The sequence below is a fragment of the Corvus kubaryi genome, unplaced genomic scaffold (assembly GCF_017639235.1).
Source record: "Corvus kubaryi isolate FWS band 111438036 unplaced genomic scaffold, C.kubaryi_AGA036_p1.0 65464, whole genome shotgun sequence".
Lineage (NCBI taxonomy): Eukaryota > Metazoa > Chordata > Aves > Passeriformes > Corvidae > Corvus > Corvus kubaryi.
Window position 1 is genome coordinate 71,247 of NW_024582022.1, and position 20,150 is coordinate 91,396.

General features: G+C 41.2%; 1 protein-coding gene across 6 annotated transcripts in view; it reads right to left on the reverse strand.

Annotated features, from left to right (window-relative positions):
• Positions 1 to 20,144, reverse strand: part of LOC121673499 (ubiquitin carboxyl-terminal hydrolase 34) — a 91,336-nt gene extending 71,192 nt beyond the window's left edge. For all 6 annotated transcript variants that reach the window (XM_042046833.1, XM_042046836.1, XM_042046834.1 and 3 more), the window contains exons 1-2: positions 19,996 to 20,144; positions 2,558 to 2,645 (exon numbers count right to left, since the gene is read on the reverse strand). In XM_042046833.1, coding sequence (XP_041902767.1) covers positions 2,558 to 2,645; positions 19,996 to 20,038 — 131 coding nt within the window. In that variant the 5' untranslated portion in view covers positions 20,039 to 20,144. The remainder of the gene's footprint in view (positions 1 to 2,557; positions 2,646 to 19,995) is intronic.
• Between the last annotated feature and the right edge of the window lie 6 nt (positions 20,145 to 20,150).

The following is a 20,150-nucleotide window of genomic DNA, read 5'->3' on the forward strand; positions in this document are numbered from 1 at the left end:
TAAACCTATTGTCTGGGAACAGCTGCTTCTTCCATACAAACAAGCACTTCCCTCATTCTGAAAAAAAAAAAAGGTGGAGGATATTCCTGTAAAAGGATTTAAATCCTGGAGAACACAGAAAAGAAAGCCATCATTGCATTGTCCTTACAGAAAATCAAAATTAAAGGCTACGTGCTTGTAACAGACTCTGGGAGATGGACTCAGCTCTTTCTTACTCAAATTCTGCTACATAAACTGGGAGCTTTCTTGCAGCAGAGATCTTCTCCACCTTCTGTTAGATGAAGAACAATGGACTCCAGTCCACAACCAGAGTTCTGAGATATTAAAATAATATAAAAATCACATGTACCATTTCTAAAAGAAATCAGCAGACAAAAGACAGGGCGAGAAATCATCAATAAGTAGCAATTAAAAATTTTTCTGCAACCAAAGCATTTCACTGAGAAACTGGGATTAACAAATTTTAGTTTTTAGGGAAAAAATCAAGAGAACCCAGAGCTGTGACAGGTAGAGGGTGCTGCCTCTCTTGATGGAACACAAACATGCCCTTGAGCTACAGCTCTTAAAGCACATACTTTCTGAATACAGACATTTATTTTTTTTTCAGTGGGTTAAACAAAAACGTAACATTCAGGATTCCCTAATTCCAGCACAGAACAGTGACTGAAGCAACTAAACCCTTTTGTTCCATCTTTGCAGGAAGAAAAATCCCTTTAATATTGTATAAATGGAGTGTGCCCTTACCCATGTGAAAAACACTCTTGCCATTTACTTGTAAATGTATTTCCATATTAACAAATGACAACAAGGGACTGCAGGCAAAACCCAGTGTATCCTCAAGTGTTTATCCTGGGGGAAAATTATGTTCAAAAGGTCCACCACTTATGCCTACAAATTACTGCCCACCTCGGGTATAACAAATCATCCTCAATAACAATGAAAACAGTCTGGTGAAGACTTCTCACATATTGGAGAATTCTTTTCCAAGACAGAGGTATGTGCAAAACCTCTAAGTCTTCCTCTGTTGGAATGTGGAGCTCACAGGAAGAAGAGCTCCACCAAAAATTGAGATCAATAAAAAATGAGCATGCTACTTCTTCGAACGTAATGATTTCCAGAAGAAAGCTAAAATGGAAACACTACATGCAGATGGAAGAAAAAGGTGCTCTTCAGGACGTGTTGCCAAATGATCTTCTGAAGGAAAGCAGAGATTTAAACTGCAGACAACAAAGTAAAAAGTGGTTTTTAAGGAAGGCCTCAAACTCAAAACAAGCAGAACTCTCAAAAGCCCATTTGGCAGAGTAGAGACAGGATATGAAATTAAAATGTCAAGTAAAACTCCTTCCTGTGACCTCTTTGTTAGATTCTCCTTTAAACAGCATAAGGACTGCTCTCCAGACTTCTCCAGTATGAAACCACTACATATGGAAGGTAACAAGGAAACCAGAAGAAAAAAAAGAGCTAAATGTTATCCAGTCTTTATTTTTTTTCTTCAGGTTGGATTTGTCAAGCTGTAGAACAGAACAAAACTCTGAACAGATGATGACCTGGAAAACTGGGTTGCAATTGTTCTCTGACAAACCTGGGATCTAGGACCTGTCACAAAATGACAGGAGTCTGGTTTCTGTGCCTGCTGTTTATTTTGATTTAAAAATTCCTTCTCTGTGTCTAAAAGTACATGGCTTTTAGAAGAAAATGAACTTAACTCATAATTTTTGGGCAAAATGAGAAAGAGGATGTTTCCACTTTCACAGGTATCCAAAATCCATTTTTTTTCTTTTGGAATCTTCTAAATACCCAAATAATGTTTTCCAATTTATCCTCTACATGCTTCCCCCAATATTTCTTATGACTTAGTGGATTCAGTTCGGTCTTAAAACTACTGCTGAACACTAAATTCCAAACATCTTTACTGTAGATTCTTTCTAAAAAGTAATATCCATATACTTCCTTGTGCTGAAAGAAGTAGCTGAGAAGTAAGAATAAACTATTCTTAAGCACAATAGCTGATACCGTAACTTTAAAGAAACATCCCAAAACAGTAATTTAAATACTAGATTAAAAGGAATAATGTAGTTGATTTAAGACAACCATGTGCAAAGCATTTTCTTTATCAATTTAGTAGCTATGGGCTGCAATCCTTCAACGCCTTGACTCAGAGTATTAGGACATGGAGGAAAATTTAACATGATGGTTCCATTCAGTCACCTTTTTTTAAAATCTTCTTAGCCTACCCTGCCTCTGCAGAAGACGGTCACAAAATTTCACGTTAAAGCAGCAAGGCACATTGTTTGTCACCACAATATAGCTATTTGTTTTTCTACACAATTATTACAGCCTTCAGAATGCCAACTGCATTCAAAATATGCTTTGCCCAAAATGCACTGGGTAATGAGTTTATTTTTATTTTCTAAGTAGTAAAATAGCCTCTACTCCCCAAGTATCACTTAGCTACACAATAATAATTTGCTAATTCTAATCACCGTACTGTATTTTAAAAAGGGAAACTGCTGTTGAGATCCAGCATCCTCAGCATTCAAACTCAATCCAAAATTACCTTTGCGTCCAGGAATTGATGTAAGCGAATATCTTGAGGGCATGTTCCTTTCTGAGCTGCAAAGCATCACCACCTTCAATGTCTGATACTAAAGAAAACAAAAACATAAATACATCAGGAAGGAAAAAACCCAATGTGCAGTTGCTCTGTTCTTATTAGAAATTACCTTTGACAGCACAAAAAATAAATACTGAAGCAAAACCACGTAGATTTGGTTAAAAGAGGTAAGGTTTAGATGCAAATGACTCGAAAACTCTTAGTGCACAATGTTCTTGAATACCACTGCAAAAATTCATGATTGAGACCAGACTCTTCTTGTAATCCTATTTTTATGAAATATTCCTCATAAGCTTTCTGGGAACCCCTATCTGATGTGCACTTTCAAGTATGAACTTTCAACAAGTTTACTCATTAATCAAATGCCTTGGGTTTGGTTTTTTGTTTTGCTGGGGTTTTTTTTCGCCCTGATTTTTAAATGTCTGCATTTGAGATGACCATGAGACCTCAATTTCCTTTTCCTGATCAAATAAAGACTGGGAAAAACAAGAAAACAAACAAAAACCAAACCACAACAAAACTACCAAGATAAGAACAATGTGCTGGGTACATATAAGGTTATTTCAGACTGGGCTGATGATTATTGCTTTCAAATATAGACACCTCTATCGTGACATTTAACCATAATGAATCACTAATCGGCAAAATGATAAAGGCTTACCACATTTATTACAGAGGAAACCAGAACAGTTCTGTACTGAGTTCAAACCCCGAACACTTCACTGAGGGATTATCAAATGCCCCACTTCCCTCTAAAAATGCTTCTACACTCAAATAAGGCCAACATCAGTAGGTCCACAGCTCCACTTACGCAGCACCTTATTTATATCCCAGAGCACTGGATTCTGTCTCCTGGCCACACACCTTTCCCCAACTACCAGTGCACAATTCTTGCTTCCTCCTTGTCCTAAATTTCCAAACACTTGTACAATTATCTAACTGCTACACAAATCAAGGTAAGTATTCCTTTTAAGTGGATCTTTGCATTTATAACACAACTAAGTTTTCATCTCCACATTTCACAAGAAATTTCAAGTATTACATGTTCACAAATCCACTTCACAAGCAAACTTTGTGGGAAAGGTTCTCGAACAGCAGCGAGCTCTTCAGAATCCCTGCCTCAACCTTCTCTCCAACCTCAGCCTTGCAAGGTCCTGTGTGATCCATCCACACAGGTTTCCAAAATCTAAAGCTAATGAATGTCTGTGGGCATGGATCAGAAAGAAAAGTTCAGAAGAAAACCACTTCACAGCATAATCACACTGAACAAATACTTACAACTTCTTTGAAATAAGGATATCATGTATGCACATACATCCACATTTTCATACATACAAATATAAAAACATCCCAAAAGCAGCCTCTGAACAGGATACCATCAGACTTTAAAAACCACTTTTCTGTCTCACTCCTGTAAGGCTTTAAAGATCCTATACAGCACTGGACAAAGCACAAGATGGAGAAGCAGACTAAAAGATGGGTACCACTCAGTACCACCTTTTATTTTAAACACCACTAATTACCATGACAGTTGACTCTCTCAAGGCCAAAGCACAGCGCTGAAGAAACCAAGAACTCCATCACACAACTTAGGTCAAGCCTACCACAAAAGACAGATCCTTAGCTATAGATAGTATCTAAAAAAACAAGAAAACAACAAAAAAACCCCTGCCCAGCATCAAAGGTTCATAAATCTCTGTTTTCCCAATTTTGTCAGCATTGTTTCATTAAGATGAATTCCTTCAAACTTGACAGAAAAAACTGTTGGCAATTTAGTAGCAACAAAGCTAATTTTACCTTGTAGGATCTTACACATCCATTTCTAACACTTCTTTCATCCCCCCATCACCCTGATTAAACACACACTGTACCAAGCAGGACAGTAACTCCAACTTCCAGAGCAGCTTTTTCACTGCAAAAGTTTGAATCACTCCCAAACCTCCCTCTTTGAGATTATAAAAAACTGAAAGTTAAGCAAACTGGCCCCTTCAAAGCTACAATTGCCATGTAAAGGGGACAGAATAGAGAAGTTATGGAAATACTGAAACTAATGCCTCAGGTCAAAAAATAGGGAGGTATTTGCCCAAGTTGGAGAAACCTGTTATTTTCCTGTTTACGCATTCTACATCTCACACACTGACCAACTTCAACTGGTCTTATTTATTAAATCACTGCTAATTAATACAGTGGCTACAGACATGATTTCCCTTTGGGTTTCTGTACCTAGAAATAATACTGAGTTTATTCCTGAAAAGACAGGAGGCACCACACTGAGGCTGCAGTTTTCCATGGAGCTCAGCTAGGTCTGTGCTACCAAAACAGGCAGTGACACGTGGCAGGGCTTCTTCTCCTGGACCTTAGGTCGAGTTCTCTTTTACTCCTTAGCAGAAATTATCTTGTTCACCTCTTAATTTGTGTCCTCACAACAAAATTTCAATTTTAGGCTTTTGATTTCCTCTCCGAGTATCAGCTCTGTGGATACCCCTGATTTACAGCACCTCTGTTTAGGGACACATGCAGCTTGAAGTACAGAAACAATTGGTTCTGAAGCATTTCTAAGATTTTTTTAATTGAAAAAAGTACTTACAGAAAAGCAATAGGAACAAACACACTCATTGTCAGTCCTGGGCATTTTCTGATTTCTGTCAGTTCTGTAAGAACTTCCTTGCCACATGATTTCACTTCCAAATGATGGTGTCGGCCTCTCCTTTTAAATTAGTTCTCTTCCACCTTGAATGGGCCAGTAGTTAAACCAGACTCATTCAGTTGTGAATAAAGCAAGCCCTTTATTCTCTCCCATGCTCCAGCATCCTGCCATGCCTCAGAACCTCCTCAATCTGCTGCCTCCCCACGTTCTCACACTTTCACTGTTTCAAATCCAGCAGTAACAACCATGTCAAACTTTTCCAAAAACTTCTACTTCACCCAGCCTCCTTCCTGCAAATTGATTTGGTAGACAGGACTTCTCCCTAGTTTCACACCTAAGGCAGTGATTCCCACAGGATGCACTACGGTATCCTTGTGCGCTCTGAGAGCCTCTGAACCTCATCAAAGCGGCAGCCTACGTGCTCTCCCCAGTAAGAATTGATAATATGTGCCCCAGAGCTTCCCAGCCACACATTCCAGGATCTCTAAGTTTCTGTCTCAGCAGTGGCAGTCCGATCCTAGGCTCAGCTCCTTCGTGTCTGCATTGGCTGCTTCTTTCTCCAGGCACTCACAAGGCAGCAATATCAGAGATGTTCTCCTTCCCTATCTCTAAGCTCAACCTTCTCCTCCTTCCTTAAATTTGCTCTACCAAATCTTTCTTCTCAGTTAAAGCCTCTTAAACCTTTCTACCCTCCAGTTTCCCTCTTACTTTCCAGGCACACAAACACCTTCATCCTGAACTAGATCCAATTCCACAATCAATATATCCCAGTTCAAGCCCACGCTAAAATGGCACCTATAGCCATGCATTTCAAACACCATCAGCACCCCTGCAGGAACCCCGAGAGACAGTGAGGGAACCGCACAAATCCAGCTTCCAATCCAGCTGAAAACTACCCACATTCTTGCTGGCTTTGTAAGCCATGGAATACTCAGGCTGGCAGTTTGAGAGCAGGGGAAGCTAGGAAATGTGAGGAATGTGAAGCTGGGAGAAGTAAACACCTTTGCAGTAACCAGAGTTGTAAAATTGCCACACCCCATCTGGAACAACTTCACCCCAATATTGCTCATCTGTAGGCAAAGACGTGGTTACTATTAAAGTCTCAAAAAACCAGAACACTGAAGGCTTTAAACAGATCCATCCAAGACAGAACTAACCAGCAGAAAGAGGAAGAGCAGGATGTAGGTAAATTCCAGCTAAATATATTCTACCAATATAATGCAGTAAATGGGGTCTTTCCACATACTTGCAAGGGCTCATCTCACTGAGTAGTCACAAGATGGTTTAGAGACCTTTTTATCACAGTAACACCACAGAAGAAAAAGCTGAGCTGCTTAACTAACCTGATTTAACATCATCTAGTCTATAAGTTTTCAGATATTCTTAAAAAAAAAAAAAAAAAAAATCAGACTGACTTAAAGCATAATTGTTTATTCAAGTAGCTGATGAGAAGCCAAAACACACAATGGTCAAAGTAAAAATGTAAAACATTTCATATTAAAAAAAAAAAATTAAAAAATAGTATTTCCTTGCTGTTTCCCCAGTCTCCTGTTTTACTTGGCCAGCTTTAAATGAAACCTTGGGTGATTTACCTAATCTTTCACAGAAGGGTGATTTGCTAAAAGTGTGTTACAGTACTAGAAACAACACTAGCTCCCAAACTCAGAAAAAACCCTATAAATAAATTGACTAAACCAAAAAAATGACAGAAGATGAGAAAAATACAAATCAACTGCAAAGAACAGGGCAATACAATTTCAGAATACAACTGTGGCCAAATGAAGCTGAGCTCCTAAGTGCATTTTTAGCAAGAACTTCAGAGCTAGAGGAACACACTGTAATTAGACCTCAAGGACAACCATCATGCTGGACTTGTGGGGAATATCTTATATCCAAAGGTCACTTATCATACCAAGTACAAAATCAAATGGCAAGCAAAAATAATCACTTTTGAAAGCATACTTTCTCTACTTTCAGAAACACAACCTAGTCAAAAGTAAATAACACAAAACTCTTTAAAATCTTTAACTCTAATTTCTCCATATTCTAAACTGTAACGAAATCCAGTTGCATATGGATTGTGTTCCCTCCCCCTCCTCCCCCAAGCCTCATCTGATATCAGCTTCACATGGGAAAGACCAGATCACTTGCAGAATGAACATTATTCTCAGAAATTGTTCACCGGTACAGAATAAACAGAGGAAATGAGCCATACACTAAACAAAACAGCATTAGGAGCAATAACACTAATCTTGTCAGAAATATATATGTATATAGATATAAAAATGTGTAACTTTTTGTGTGAATACCATTGTTCGCACAGAGAACCAGCACATTTTTTTCAATGCATTGAGATGTTTTCAGTGATTAGTAGGGGGTTTCTTTTTGCTTAGGATCAACAGCATGTAAGATGATAGCCACAGAGTTCAGCATCTCCCATCCCCTTTCTACTTTCACGTATTAGAATTACTTTTTTTTATTATAAAGAATTTATGACTGCCTTAGATTGATTCACCACAGTTCTTCCCGACCTTTATTGGAGCCATCCTTGACAAGTATTTAATAGGACAGCATCAGCTTGAAGTTCAATGGCCAGAGTTTAACTGTCCAGACTTCCCTACAACTTTTCAGTGAGGAAAAAAAGTCTTCTTTCTACCTCTCTGTCTCCATAACACAAAAGCATCCCAGAATACTGACTAGATATGCATAATAAAAGAGAAGCACAACTGCAGAATGTACTAGAAAATACAAAAAGTTAATTCTTTGGTATTAGAAACACTGTTCAAATGTCAGGAACAATCAGATCTGTAACCCCCAAACACTACAGCAATACAATTCTATAATGGCCTGGTTAGGGTGCTTGAGTGCCTTTAATGCTACCTTGATGATACTCATCACACCACCAGAGCACTCATCACACCTCCAGCCCACAACACACCTCAACTCATTTTAAGTCTACATCAAACTCTATACTTCTTGTATTTATAAATATTACAACTCGGTAAATAGATTGCTTTCCTGCAAGATTTTGACTATGAAGTATACAAATATTAAAACACAAATATCGTGAAGACAACATAATGGCTTAAGGACAGGAATTAGCAACTTTAAGAGTCTCATTTCCTTAAAAAAAACAAACTGTACTTGTGTCAGAGACAAACTTTTGAACAAAGGCAATTTCAACAAATCTGACAAAGGTTTGCAAGTCTAAACAATACTGTGTTCTTAGGAATGGAAATACAGGAGCTACTCAAAAGAATAAGGAAAAAGCAGTTACAACTGGTGTCCCCAACGTCATCTGCTGGTTATTCAGCACCTGAGTAATTCCTCACAGCTGCCATGAGATCAGAAGCACCTAAGGAATTCTAATTCAGTATTCCAGTGCACACCACAGTTGCACAAAGAGCAGAACAAGCCTTGGTATGTTCATCAACCAGACAGCATTTCTAAGATACAATTTCACCAGAACAGGGAAATCAGCTGACCTCAGGTAACCGCTACCTTTTATCTCCTGTTTCTCTGCAAACACCAGCGAGTTCTCTCTTTCAATCTCTACATTTCCCTTCCCATCCCACCTCCCTTATCTTCTCCAGCAAACATCTGTTCTCCTTTAATCATAATAAGTTAATGCAGTCTGGAGCAAAACAGCAGCAGCTGGCTCTGGGCAGCTGTATGAAATTGAAGAATTGGCACCTTGCAGGAGTGATGCCACCCTAAAGTTTTCATCATGCTAGGTCACGTTTGCTTTGGGTTAAAATGCCCCCTTTAGAATGGCTGCAGAAGTCTACCTAAGCCAACAGCTGTCCTTAAGAGCATCTGACAACTTTCACCTTCCCAAAGAGAACTTGCCACAGGCACTGCTTCCAGGAACAGTTCCACACTGTTTTAAATGCAGTTAAATGCTAACGAGCAGACGATACCCAGATTTACCCAGCACACTGGAGCTGGGTCTACCCAGAACTACCCCAGTCAACTACAATCTAAATAAACTCTTAGATACAGCATCTTAAGTGTAAAACAGCACGAGCCACGCCAGGTCCAGCAGCAGCACTGCACCTTCCACACAAAGCCAAGCCCAAGTTGCTACACCGTGTAAACTCACACTGTTCCCACTCAATGAGCCACAGCTCCAAGTTCACCAATACTGAATCCAAGAATGCCTAACAGTGGAAATCTGGCCTGGATAAAATGGGAATGTGAAATACATAATTCAGGTTGGATTATGCCAAGGACTGAGGAACAAGCAGTATCCCATGCAGCACAGAGTGGCACGGATACAGAGAAGGAGGAGACTCCCATCAAAGGTTCAAAGAGCAGAATGTGCTTCCATCAGTTAAACACTGTGTAATGCACATACAGCCTTTCTGATCAAACACCAGTAGGAAATGGGGTAAGACCAGCTTGTGGAGTATCTGGCTGGGAATGGAATAAACGGGGCCAAACTGCACCTTGCTCTGGCTCTGCTGGCCCAAGAAGAGTCTCCAGGAGTCTCCACATTGTCCTTTTCATACCCCCAGCTTCTGAGAGGGCTCCCCGGGCCCAGCACAGCACAGCAGGAATGTACAAAGCTGCTCCCAGCCAGTGGGATGTCCACGCTGCTGCATTTCCATGGAAGCCTGGCAGTACAGCAGGGCTGAGCCTGGGCCCAGGAGCGTTCATCAGCACTGGTTCCATGTCAATCATATCAGACAGAAGGAGTCTGAAGGATCTGTGGGATCTCTGCACCTCCTAATGCTTCTGTTATCTTGGAATTCTCAGCAGACAAGATATTGCAGTCCTCCCTCTCCAGGGAAAGGCAAGTTACATATTACTAAGGAAAAAAAACCCAAAAAGCAATTTCAAAGCATCTGTGCCACTCATTGGAGTTTAGCAACAGAAAAAAAAAAAAAAAAAAAAAGAAAGAAAAAGTAGCAGTCTTATTTCAGAGTCCTATTTTAATTCAGGATTGTGAATTGTCTTTGACTCCAAGATGTTACAATTCTGGGAAGACTGTGGTTTTTTCTTTATATTGAAGTCGTCATAGTTCCTCTTTTAATTAAGAAAAAACCAACAAAACAAAACCAAAAGAACCATCTCAATTTAGGCAGTATTTCCACAATCAAGTCTGTCTGACATCACCAAAACACATACTAGATGTGGAAAGTCAGGCTGCCCATCATAATATTTTGACAACAGCCACTGCAAGTTTCTTAAGGAATCAATGCAGGATTGGACAAGCACTGCATAATTCCAGCATTTCCTAGCATATCACTAATTATCCCAAGGTAAATTTCAAAGCTAGGGCTGACACCGACACTGCCAAAACTACTGCTCAGATAAAGGATTGCTTGCTTTCAGTTTACAAGAGAGTACTTGCATTCTTTCCTTTCAATAACATAATGTATCAGTACTTGAATGACTCTGCATTTGAATAATTTTTCTCTAATACTCCAGCTCTGGACTTCTTTTAAAATACTCCTTTAAGGTGAAGACATAGAACTCAGTCTATCAAACTACTTCGTAAGTAAAACAAAGATTTAATTACATGAACAAGGTTCCAAAAACTAAAGAGGTTTTCTATTAGTCTTAATTAGAAGTAGCAAGGAATGCAAAAATTAAAATACCTACTCCAGGAAGCATTCTATTTTCAAGAGAGAACTTTGCAAATTAGTTCAGCTGTACTACTTGGCACGCTGTGAATCAGTTTCAGACAACAACAGCAGCCTTCCCCCACAACCAGAAAGAAAAGGCCCACGACTGAGCCACCCTGGCCCATAAGAAGCAACAGATTACCAGTAGATTTACAACAAAAGCATGTAATGACTGTGCTCCAGGTTTCAGGGACAAAATCTGTGAGAGGCAAATATGATTAATTCATTTCTTACAAAGTATATTTAAGCCTCCTTAAACAAGGAGATGAGAGGTAAATGGGCAATGGGTCATTATCCTCAATGGAGCTTCAGGCAGTTCATTGAAAGCCCAGGAAGAGCTTGCTCAGCATTTGAACTCCAAGGCTTTATTTGTTTCCATCAGCACAGGTGCAAGCAACACTCATTCAGAAAGGACAATAAAATCCTGAGGAAGGATAGGCAAGCAATAAAGTCACTGTCTTTCAACTTTCAGATACACACTCAAATTTTGCACTCCTTTGTGCCTGATAATCTGTATTTAGTAAATCTCTCAAACACACAATGTATTAGGTAATTTGCTGGCTAAAACATATAATTTTTAGAAGATGATGGATTGAAAGAAATAAGAGAAATAAATAAGAGATGGCTGAAGGCAATGCATGGGGTCTATACAAGTACATCCAAGACAGCAGTGAAGTTCCCTGACAAGCATCCCCCACAACCAGAAAATGTATTTACAGATGCCATTTTGATATAAACAAATGTTTTTACAGGTCTCATATCAGCAAGTACACATGGGGCAGTATCTGTAGCTATGGCTACACAGAGTTCAAATCCAAGTCACTCTGGAAAGACTCAAACTGGCACTGTTGTTCAGACCATCAAGTTTCCAAGACACTGATGGAAACTGATTTCAATTTCTGATCAGCTTGATCAGACTGCATCTACTCTAAATATTACATCAGCAGATCAAGCACTGACACCTGTGACTTGAAATACTGTGGTATTCAAGTTTCACGTCATACATTAAGGAAAGAAAGTAGTTTGGAGGAAAAAATAGTTCACCTTTAAGTAAACCAGCAACAGTTTGTTGTTAACTGTGAAAGAAGTCAGAGACCAGCCAACACAGACAAGGATTTACTTCACTGACTGTCCTTCAACTAAGCAGGAGAACTTACTTTTACCAAGCTTTTGAGCTCACACTCCCCAGTGTTATCCCGTAAGTTCCAAGAAGGAAAAAATAAAGTTTTCAATATCTTGTATCAATTGTTGACTGTGAGCCCAGAGTGTAATCCCACCATGCACCTCCTGTCCAGAACACAGGTGCCTGACAAGGGTGGATAAACTGTGCTACACATGCCTTTCACAGACAGCCCATTTCCCAAATTCCTCAGTAGATATTGATATTCTGGCCCCTCTACAGCTTTTCTGGAGCTGCCCTCCCAAACATGCCACTGTCCATTTCCAGCACTGTTCACAGCTTCTCCAAGCAGATAGAGCACAGAAGTGAAAGCACTGTCAGTTTTGTTGATGCCCACGGAGTTCAGAATGAAATCTGGTGAAGAGATCTGCAAAGAACAGAAACTACTGGCAGAAAATGACTCTGTTTTTCAATTCACACCCACTTAAAAGTAATTTTACTGCTGGTGAAAACCATGGGGCTTGTATTGAAACCTAAATGATGAAGAATTTAATAGTTACATGTCACAGAATAATAAATAGGCAACCGAACACTTCCTAAAGATGAAATTAAACTCTTGATAAAATTTATCAAATCCCCCCAAAATGACCTGGGAAGCACAATAGAAAGATAAAGACAATGACTGTTGAACAACTGTAGTGGCACAGCATTAAGCATGTATCTCCTGCTTCTATACACAATTACATAGATTAAAAACTCTCAAGTGGAAGTCAGTGCAATGAACTGGAGGCTTCTTCAATGTGTGGAAAGCACGGAAAAAGGCAAAAGAAGTTTTGCCACTCACCTCCTTGATGGGAACCAATGGTCTGCAGGGATGCTGATCTAGAAACCAAGTCTCAATTGTCACGGGTTTCTCAAGTCTTATTTACAGCCCTTCTACAAATTAGCTGAATAAAGGTCAACTCCCAAAGGTGCATTTTCCACAAGGATTTTTTCTGACTAGTTTCAACTTCTTCCACCGGTTGTTCCAGCACTAAATCTCATGAGCAGTTCTATACAAATGCACAGAACTGCAATGCACTTGCACCAGAGTTCCCTTGAGAAGCTCACCATCCATCAGACGCACTGGATCTGAACAATTCCAGAAATAAGACTTTGCAAATCTACAAACGAGCTGGATATTTTTACTAAGTGACAAGAACACCACAGAAATCCTCACAGTTGCATGTCCATGTTTAGCATTCAGATTGCAAATCAATTCCCATACAAGGAAAGGAACAAAGTAGAAAGAACGGCTTCTCACCTCTTCACATTTTCAAGAAATTGCCAATTTGCTGCACAAAATGAAAGAAGAAATCACCTCAATATCAGCTTAAACAACAGAAATTAAATGGCCACAACTCTGTTTAATTGCAGCATGCTATTACTATGAGCAGCACTGAGTAATCAGCACAACCACTTGCTCCTGAGGATGGTAAGAATCTTTTTCACATTGTCCCAGCATCCAGACAACTACAAAGGTGTAGCCTGGGCTACAGAAACCCCTATTAGCTACCTGAAAAGAACTCAAAGAAGTAAACAGATCCAATAAAAGGAACCAAGAAGTAAACATTGCTCTTCCCTCCCAATCACTTAAATGCCAAATCACAGCCTGCTCATCACTTGGACACAGAACACGATTCCAGGATTTGCTTTTCTGACTCAATGTCAGTTGAACACAGGAAGACGGGAGCAAACTGCAGTGACACGGAGAAATCAAGCAGCAAGGAGTTAAAACCTGTAACACAGAAAGTCTGGATCAGCAATTTTACTGTTTAACACGGAAGAAAAAAGAAGGAAAAAGGAATTCTATGAATTAAAAGAATGGGCGAGGCTCATAATGGCCTGAAGCGTCTCCATGGCAGACAAAACCATCAATCTCCCAAAACCAAGGCATCACCTCCAAGGCAGGCCGAGGGAAATGGAGCCAGGTCTGCTCTCCAAGATCCTGCCCCCTGAACCCCAGAGTGACACTGAGCCCAAGCATCTGTAGTGCCCCACTACACTCTGCACCACCTCTGTATCCAAGGACAGCCCCAAGAGCGGCTCTGGTAGAAGAACTGACACCAACAACATCCCAGATAGCCTAAAACACATTACCTTGGACTTGGCTCAGGAATTGCTTGAGACTTGGGTGACTTGAAAACTACCCTTGTGGAGGGAAAGCAATATGGCACCAAACACGTCAGAATAATCACACAGGAAGATTTCCTACACGGGAAACACAATGACTTCTAGCTCTACACTGATCAAGTATCTTTTGAATGTGAAGCAAGGGATGCTTTTCTTTTCCTCTCTTGCTCTCTTCATTTTCCTTGAAGTTATCCACTAACTAATCCACTCCACAGTGGTAGAGCCTCGTGGCTTTAAGGATATTGTTCCAAGTACTTATCCAACAGAAGATTTCCCTATATACAAAGAAAAGCATTTCAGTAAATACTCGTCAATGGTCTGTAACTCACAACAAAACTCAGCAGAATGGGATTTACGTAACTCGTCTTCAGCATCACTGATCAAGTGGCTTGAGCAATGAGAAGGAACCAGTTTGCAGCAGCCTGAACAGGAAAAGTCTCAGGACAAAATCGTTTCTGATCACATCAAGTAACATGAACCGAAATAATTGTACAGAACAAAAGCTGAAATATCTTTCCAAAAATAGAAGCCTTTTAGCTACGAAAGTCACAGAGCTTTTCCTTCAATTGCTTTACAACTACAAACAAAACAACTTTGTCTTAGTGTCACCTTCCCTTTCACTTTAGAAAGTTCACAATTATCAAGGATACAAGTTCCTCCTTCCATTTTTTGCCTCTGTTTACTCCAGTTCATTTGGAGTAGCACCTCAGCACAATCCACAACTACAATTTGGCAGCACTGCTATAAATAAAAGGTTCTTTTCATTTTCCTTTAAGCCTGGCGGCTCATTGCCTTAAAAAGGGTCAAAGCCAAAAGTAAACAAGAAAAAATTACTGAATTTCAGTGTTATAAACAAGTGACTTTCTTTTCTTCAACAGGAGACAGCAAAGATCTATAAGGTTGGGGAGTTACCCCAACAAATCCTCCATGGCGTCTCTGCAGAGGTTCTGAACATGGAAATATCATTTAAGGGGGGAAAAAAAAGATGAATCTTAAAAAACGCAGGAAAAAAAAGGAAAGAAAAAAGCCATGCAACAGAGACCATTTCTACAGTTTTGCACAAGAGGAATCATCAAACAGCCAAATGAAACTTTAGATCTGCACAAAACACTAGAGGTAATCGAATAATCAATCCTGAAGTTTACAGGTAACCACTGAACAAGTGAGAGCAGCTCTTGGAGACCAAGTGATGTTAATGATGCAATATTTGTAATAATTTTATAACACACCCTCAATATTTGAGTTCTCACAGCATAAAATATTGATCCTCTCCAGATTCCAAGGAGCAAACTGAATGCTGCAATGTTTCGGAATACAATTTCTCACCTACCTCAAGGTAAACATACCCTCACCCAACCTCCAAGGCTACTCTTTGTACCTCCTACATGCCAAAACAACATGACAAGGAGTCAAGCCAAGAATCTCCAGCATCCAAATACAGGGCTATCCTGAAACTACACAAACAGTAAAGTACTCCAGTACCTCAAGGGTTTTATGGACCTGATCATTCTGGGAGCAGTTCTGCAGGCCAGCTGACAGTGATAACAGACAGAAAACAACAGTGTGAGTCCACATTCATCTCCTGTGCTTCAGTAAACTGGGGGGGTGTTTTGGGTTGGTCCTTGGGGTTTTTTATTTTTCTGGTTTACTAAAGAGAAAACATAAGGTGAAAGACAGCCTGCAAGCTGGCATAGTAGAAAAACATCTAGAAGGCTCTAATCATCAGTGTGAACTGATTCTATAAGATTTTAGAGATGATTGGAAAAAAAAAAAAAACAGGCTAAAGAGGTAGTAATTGAAAAAAGTGAAGCAGACTGCTGGGAAGAAAACACTTTGTTCCCAGAAACCAAGAACTGGGAATAACCGAGGCCTACCAAGGTAACCTAAAACCACGGCTGCCACTACATAATAAAACCTATTTTTCCATGTTGTAATCTTTGTTTCTTACTTTCATAAAACCCAAACCAAACAAGAAGAACAAACCAAACCTAAACCAAAATCATCTACGGGGTTTTAAGTCAACACACATCAAGATCAGCTGCAGTCCCAAAGGGAAGCCTCGTAGGCAACCAAGCTGAGCTGGGCTCTCTGGGACACGCCATGGCCAGGACTGTGAGGACGCTGACTCAGGACTGGTCTGAGAACCAGACTGGCACTTCCAGCTAAGAAGAGGCACTCCCAGGCACACAAGGACAGTCTTGCACTCAACAAACACTCAGCACGGAGCACCACATCCTCAAGACTTGGGAGTGAAGCCCCCACAGGGATGGCATCAACCTACAGGCAGCTCACACTATGCCCATGGCTCCAGGTGGGACACAGCAACCTGCAGAACTCCTGTAAGAGACCTGAGACAGCAAAGCCCACCTCTGATGCTCCATTTCTGTATTTTCTGGCTCACTTTAGGGTTAAGATTATCTGGGTATCCGTGCAGCGCCCAGCAAAACAGAGCTGTTCTGATCAGGGCCTCTGGACAGCACAGAAATGTAAATATTACACAAGAACAAATGAAACTCAATATAAACCCTCCTAGATTGACAAGACCTGGCATCCAAAGAAACCAAGGAATGCAAAGTGTATCAGGGTTCATTTTGGGATACAGAATGCTGTAAATTAACATAAAAGCACAGAATGTCCTCAATGCACTTTTCCTGTAAAATCTGTGCACATTTAAATGAGCCCCTATAATTAATGCCATGAGAATCTGTTCTTAAGCCTTTTGTAAATAAGTGGCCTTATCTTAAAAAACAGCCCATTGTGTCTTCCCTTTTTTCTTCTAATAAAGGCTACTAAAAATGTTTATATTGTGGAAGATTAATTAAAGAAAAATCAGACTCTTTATAGACTTCACTCCTATTAAACCTTGCCTGGGATAATGTAAATGATGCTAAGAAACCTACAGTGAGAAATTAAGACTGTTTGCTCTGATTGAACAGATTGTCTTACTGTGCAAAAACTCCTCTAAAGTCTGGGCATTTCATAGGGGAATTTGCATTTTACTGAGTTCCTGGATCAAATCATAACTTGAAATTACTACTTCTTCTCAGGAACTAACTTCAAGATCAGGGAATTTACTGGGTCTAACATGCAGATCAAATGCTGAAAATCAAGATGCTGCAAGAGAAGAAAAAGAAATATATACCAAAAAAACCAACACTGCTGATTCTGCCCACAGAATATTGCCTGCTTCTCATGCTTAAGCACAGCAATATCTGTTAAATATATACATGCACACTTGCACACCTTTGGCCAAAAAAATAAGCTTTTCAATCCACAGGTTTCCAGTTCAGCACCTCAGGCAGCCCCTGAGTGCCACAGACCCAGGATCATTGACTGCCTGTGACAAAACCAGGCCTGAGGACCTGGAGTCTTCCCAGGACATAACCCTGGGCCTACACAAAGGTCACTGCTGCTGGACGAAATCCCCAGCTCTGCACACTGTTATGGGGTGTGGGTTAATACTGTAGCAGTTTGCAGTGGAACTAATATGCTTCTGATAAAAATATGCCTGTTTGTTGGCAGAGCTGCTCAGTTTCACCCTTCTGTCACCCATCAGTTGGTAACCTCTTAGGAAGAAAACAGGAGCTTCCCACGTGTTCCTTCCCAAACACCACGTTGAGAGCTGCTGTCAACTCCCTTTCCAAGTCACCTGTCATGCAATTGATACCAAATTATATTCTGTAAACATTAAAGCAAATGAAGACAAAAGCCAGTGTGTGGCCATGTAAAAATGTTTTGTTTAGCAAGAAGATTGTAAAGCAAGGAGATGCTGTTTCCTGGACCTCTCTGAAAACCCTGCTTGGGTAGTTCCGGTGCAGAGCTGCTCCCAAATGCTCCGTGGGCAGCAAAGGAAACGTTTTGCTGGCAGCCTGTGGCTCACACATTTCGGGCATGACCTCATTCTTTACTACCACTTTTCATTTCTGCTGCAGTGTTTTAAAAAACCAAGGCTTGACATCATTTTTGTATTATGTACCTTTCATTATTACTTAAGGAACACAAATAACTCAACTGGAAGTTACAAAAGAAACCATCCCTCCCTCACAGCTCAGTCTCATCCAGTGAGAAGGGAGCACCATCACATGTCTTTGTATCCAAACACACACACACACCAAACAGTTCTGGTGAATTTCAGTGTGCTTCTTTCTCTGAAGGGAAGGCCAAACCTAACGTTACTTAAACAGCATTTTTGGAAATTAACTACATAGCAGTAGTACTTCAGAATTTTCCTAATAGATTTTGACTTTCAAATACATATTTCCTTCTACTTAATAGCAGAGATATATCTTGTATAATGCAGAACCATTAAATTATCCATACCCCAGTTTGCTACATATATATATATATCTATATACGAAAAGAATTGTTAAAGTGATTGAAGACCTTGCTTTACCTGTAGGGAAATATCTGTCTACATCAATCCCAATTACCTTAAAACACCTGTAAAAATCAATTCATACTGGAATTTCAGGGATTCCTTGAAATACCAAATTTAATGTGGCAACTTTTTTCTACATGATCATACCAATCCCAATCAAGTTTAAGCAATGATTACTTATCAATCCATTCAAAGCAACTGAAGTTTTCTCTTCCAACAAGAAGCTATCATATACCATCGATAATTTAGTCTTATGTTGAACCTACTGTTTAAATAACCATTTGCTGTGTAATATCAACATAATCTGACTTATTCCAGCCTCTGAACTCTCCTAAAAGTTACTTTTACACCTACATTTTTACTTCTCAAAGCTGGCCACCACTAAATATTCTATTTCCCCAGCAAGAAAGAAGCCAACATTCAAGCACTGTAGGATCCTAAAGAAGAACAAACTGCACATGGAAGTGGGCCTCAGGAGAGTGAGGACAACTCTACCCAAACCCTGTCCTAGGCAGCATTCTATGCTCCACTCTCCTGGAACAGGATTTGCAGTGTAACCAGGAAAAATGCCATGTTCAAGATCCAAGATAGTTAAACTTCCCACTAATCACAAACTTCAGCTGGTAAGTTGTTTCAATTCCTCAGCATCCGTACAAATGGTGTTTTTTTGGTCTTTGTTCATGAGGCAGAGCTCCTGAGAAGCTGGGAAGGTACCTCGGCTGCCACGGAGCGCAGGTTCCAAGGGATACACGAGGCCTACAGGGAATTTCGTGCCCTTAACGCTCCTGATTCCAGCGGCAGCGGGGGGAACACCTGCTGTATCACCCCTCCGACCCTGCCGGTAACACTCGTAAAGAGAAAACTTCGGGAGGGAGCCAGAGACCACCCCCGAAGCCAAACACCCGGGAGCACCTTCCCAACCTCGCCAAGCCGAGCCAGGCTCCTCCAGGCGCCGCTTCCCTCACAGCTTCGGGAGAATCGGTGCCCGAAAAGCACCTGCACCGCGTACCGAGGCCAGGCACAGGGAGGAGAAGGCAGGATCACTTCGAGCCGCCTTTGCTGCTGCTGGTTAAAAGGGACCCAGCCCAGGCCCGGCTGCCCCCGGAGCGGCTCCCGGGCAGCTCCTCAGCCCGGCCAGGCCTCGCCGCGGCTGCCGGGGATGCGGATCCCGAGGGAAAGGGGGGATGGAGCGGGGACACGGCGGCGGCGGGCCCGCCCCAGGCCGCGGGGAAGGAAGGGGGAAGGAAGCGCCGAGCAGGGCATGGAGGGAGCTCCTCCATGGCCGGGGAGACAGGGAACCCCGCGCCCGGGAGGCCCGAGGCGGGCGGGGAGAGGCGAGGAAGGAGGAGAAGCGGGGCTGTAACCCGGTGCAGAGGAGGGTCCGCGGGGTCCCGGCCCGGGGGGAGGGAAGCGGGGGAGGGCGGCCGCACTTACTCTCATTTAACACCTCCAGCAGCTCGGCGCAGCTCTCACACATTGTTCATTAACAGCAGCAGCCGCCGCCGCCGCCTCCTCCCGACCATTGATTGATCCGCTCGGTGCTGCTGATTGATGATTGATGGGGGCCGGGGCGGGGGTCACCGGGGGGG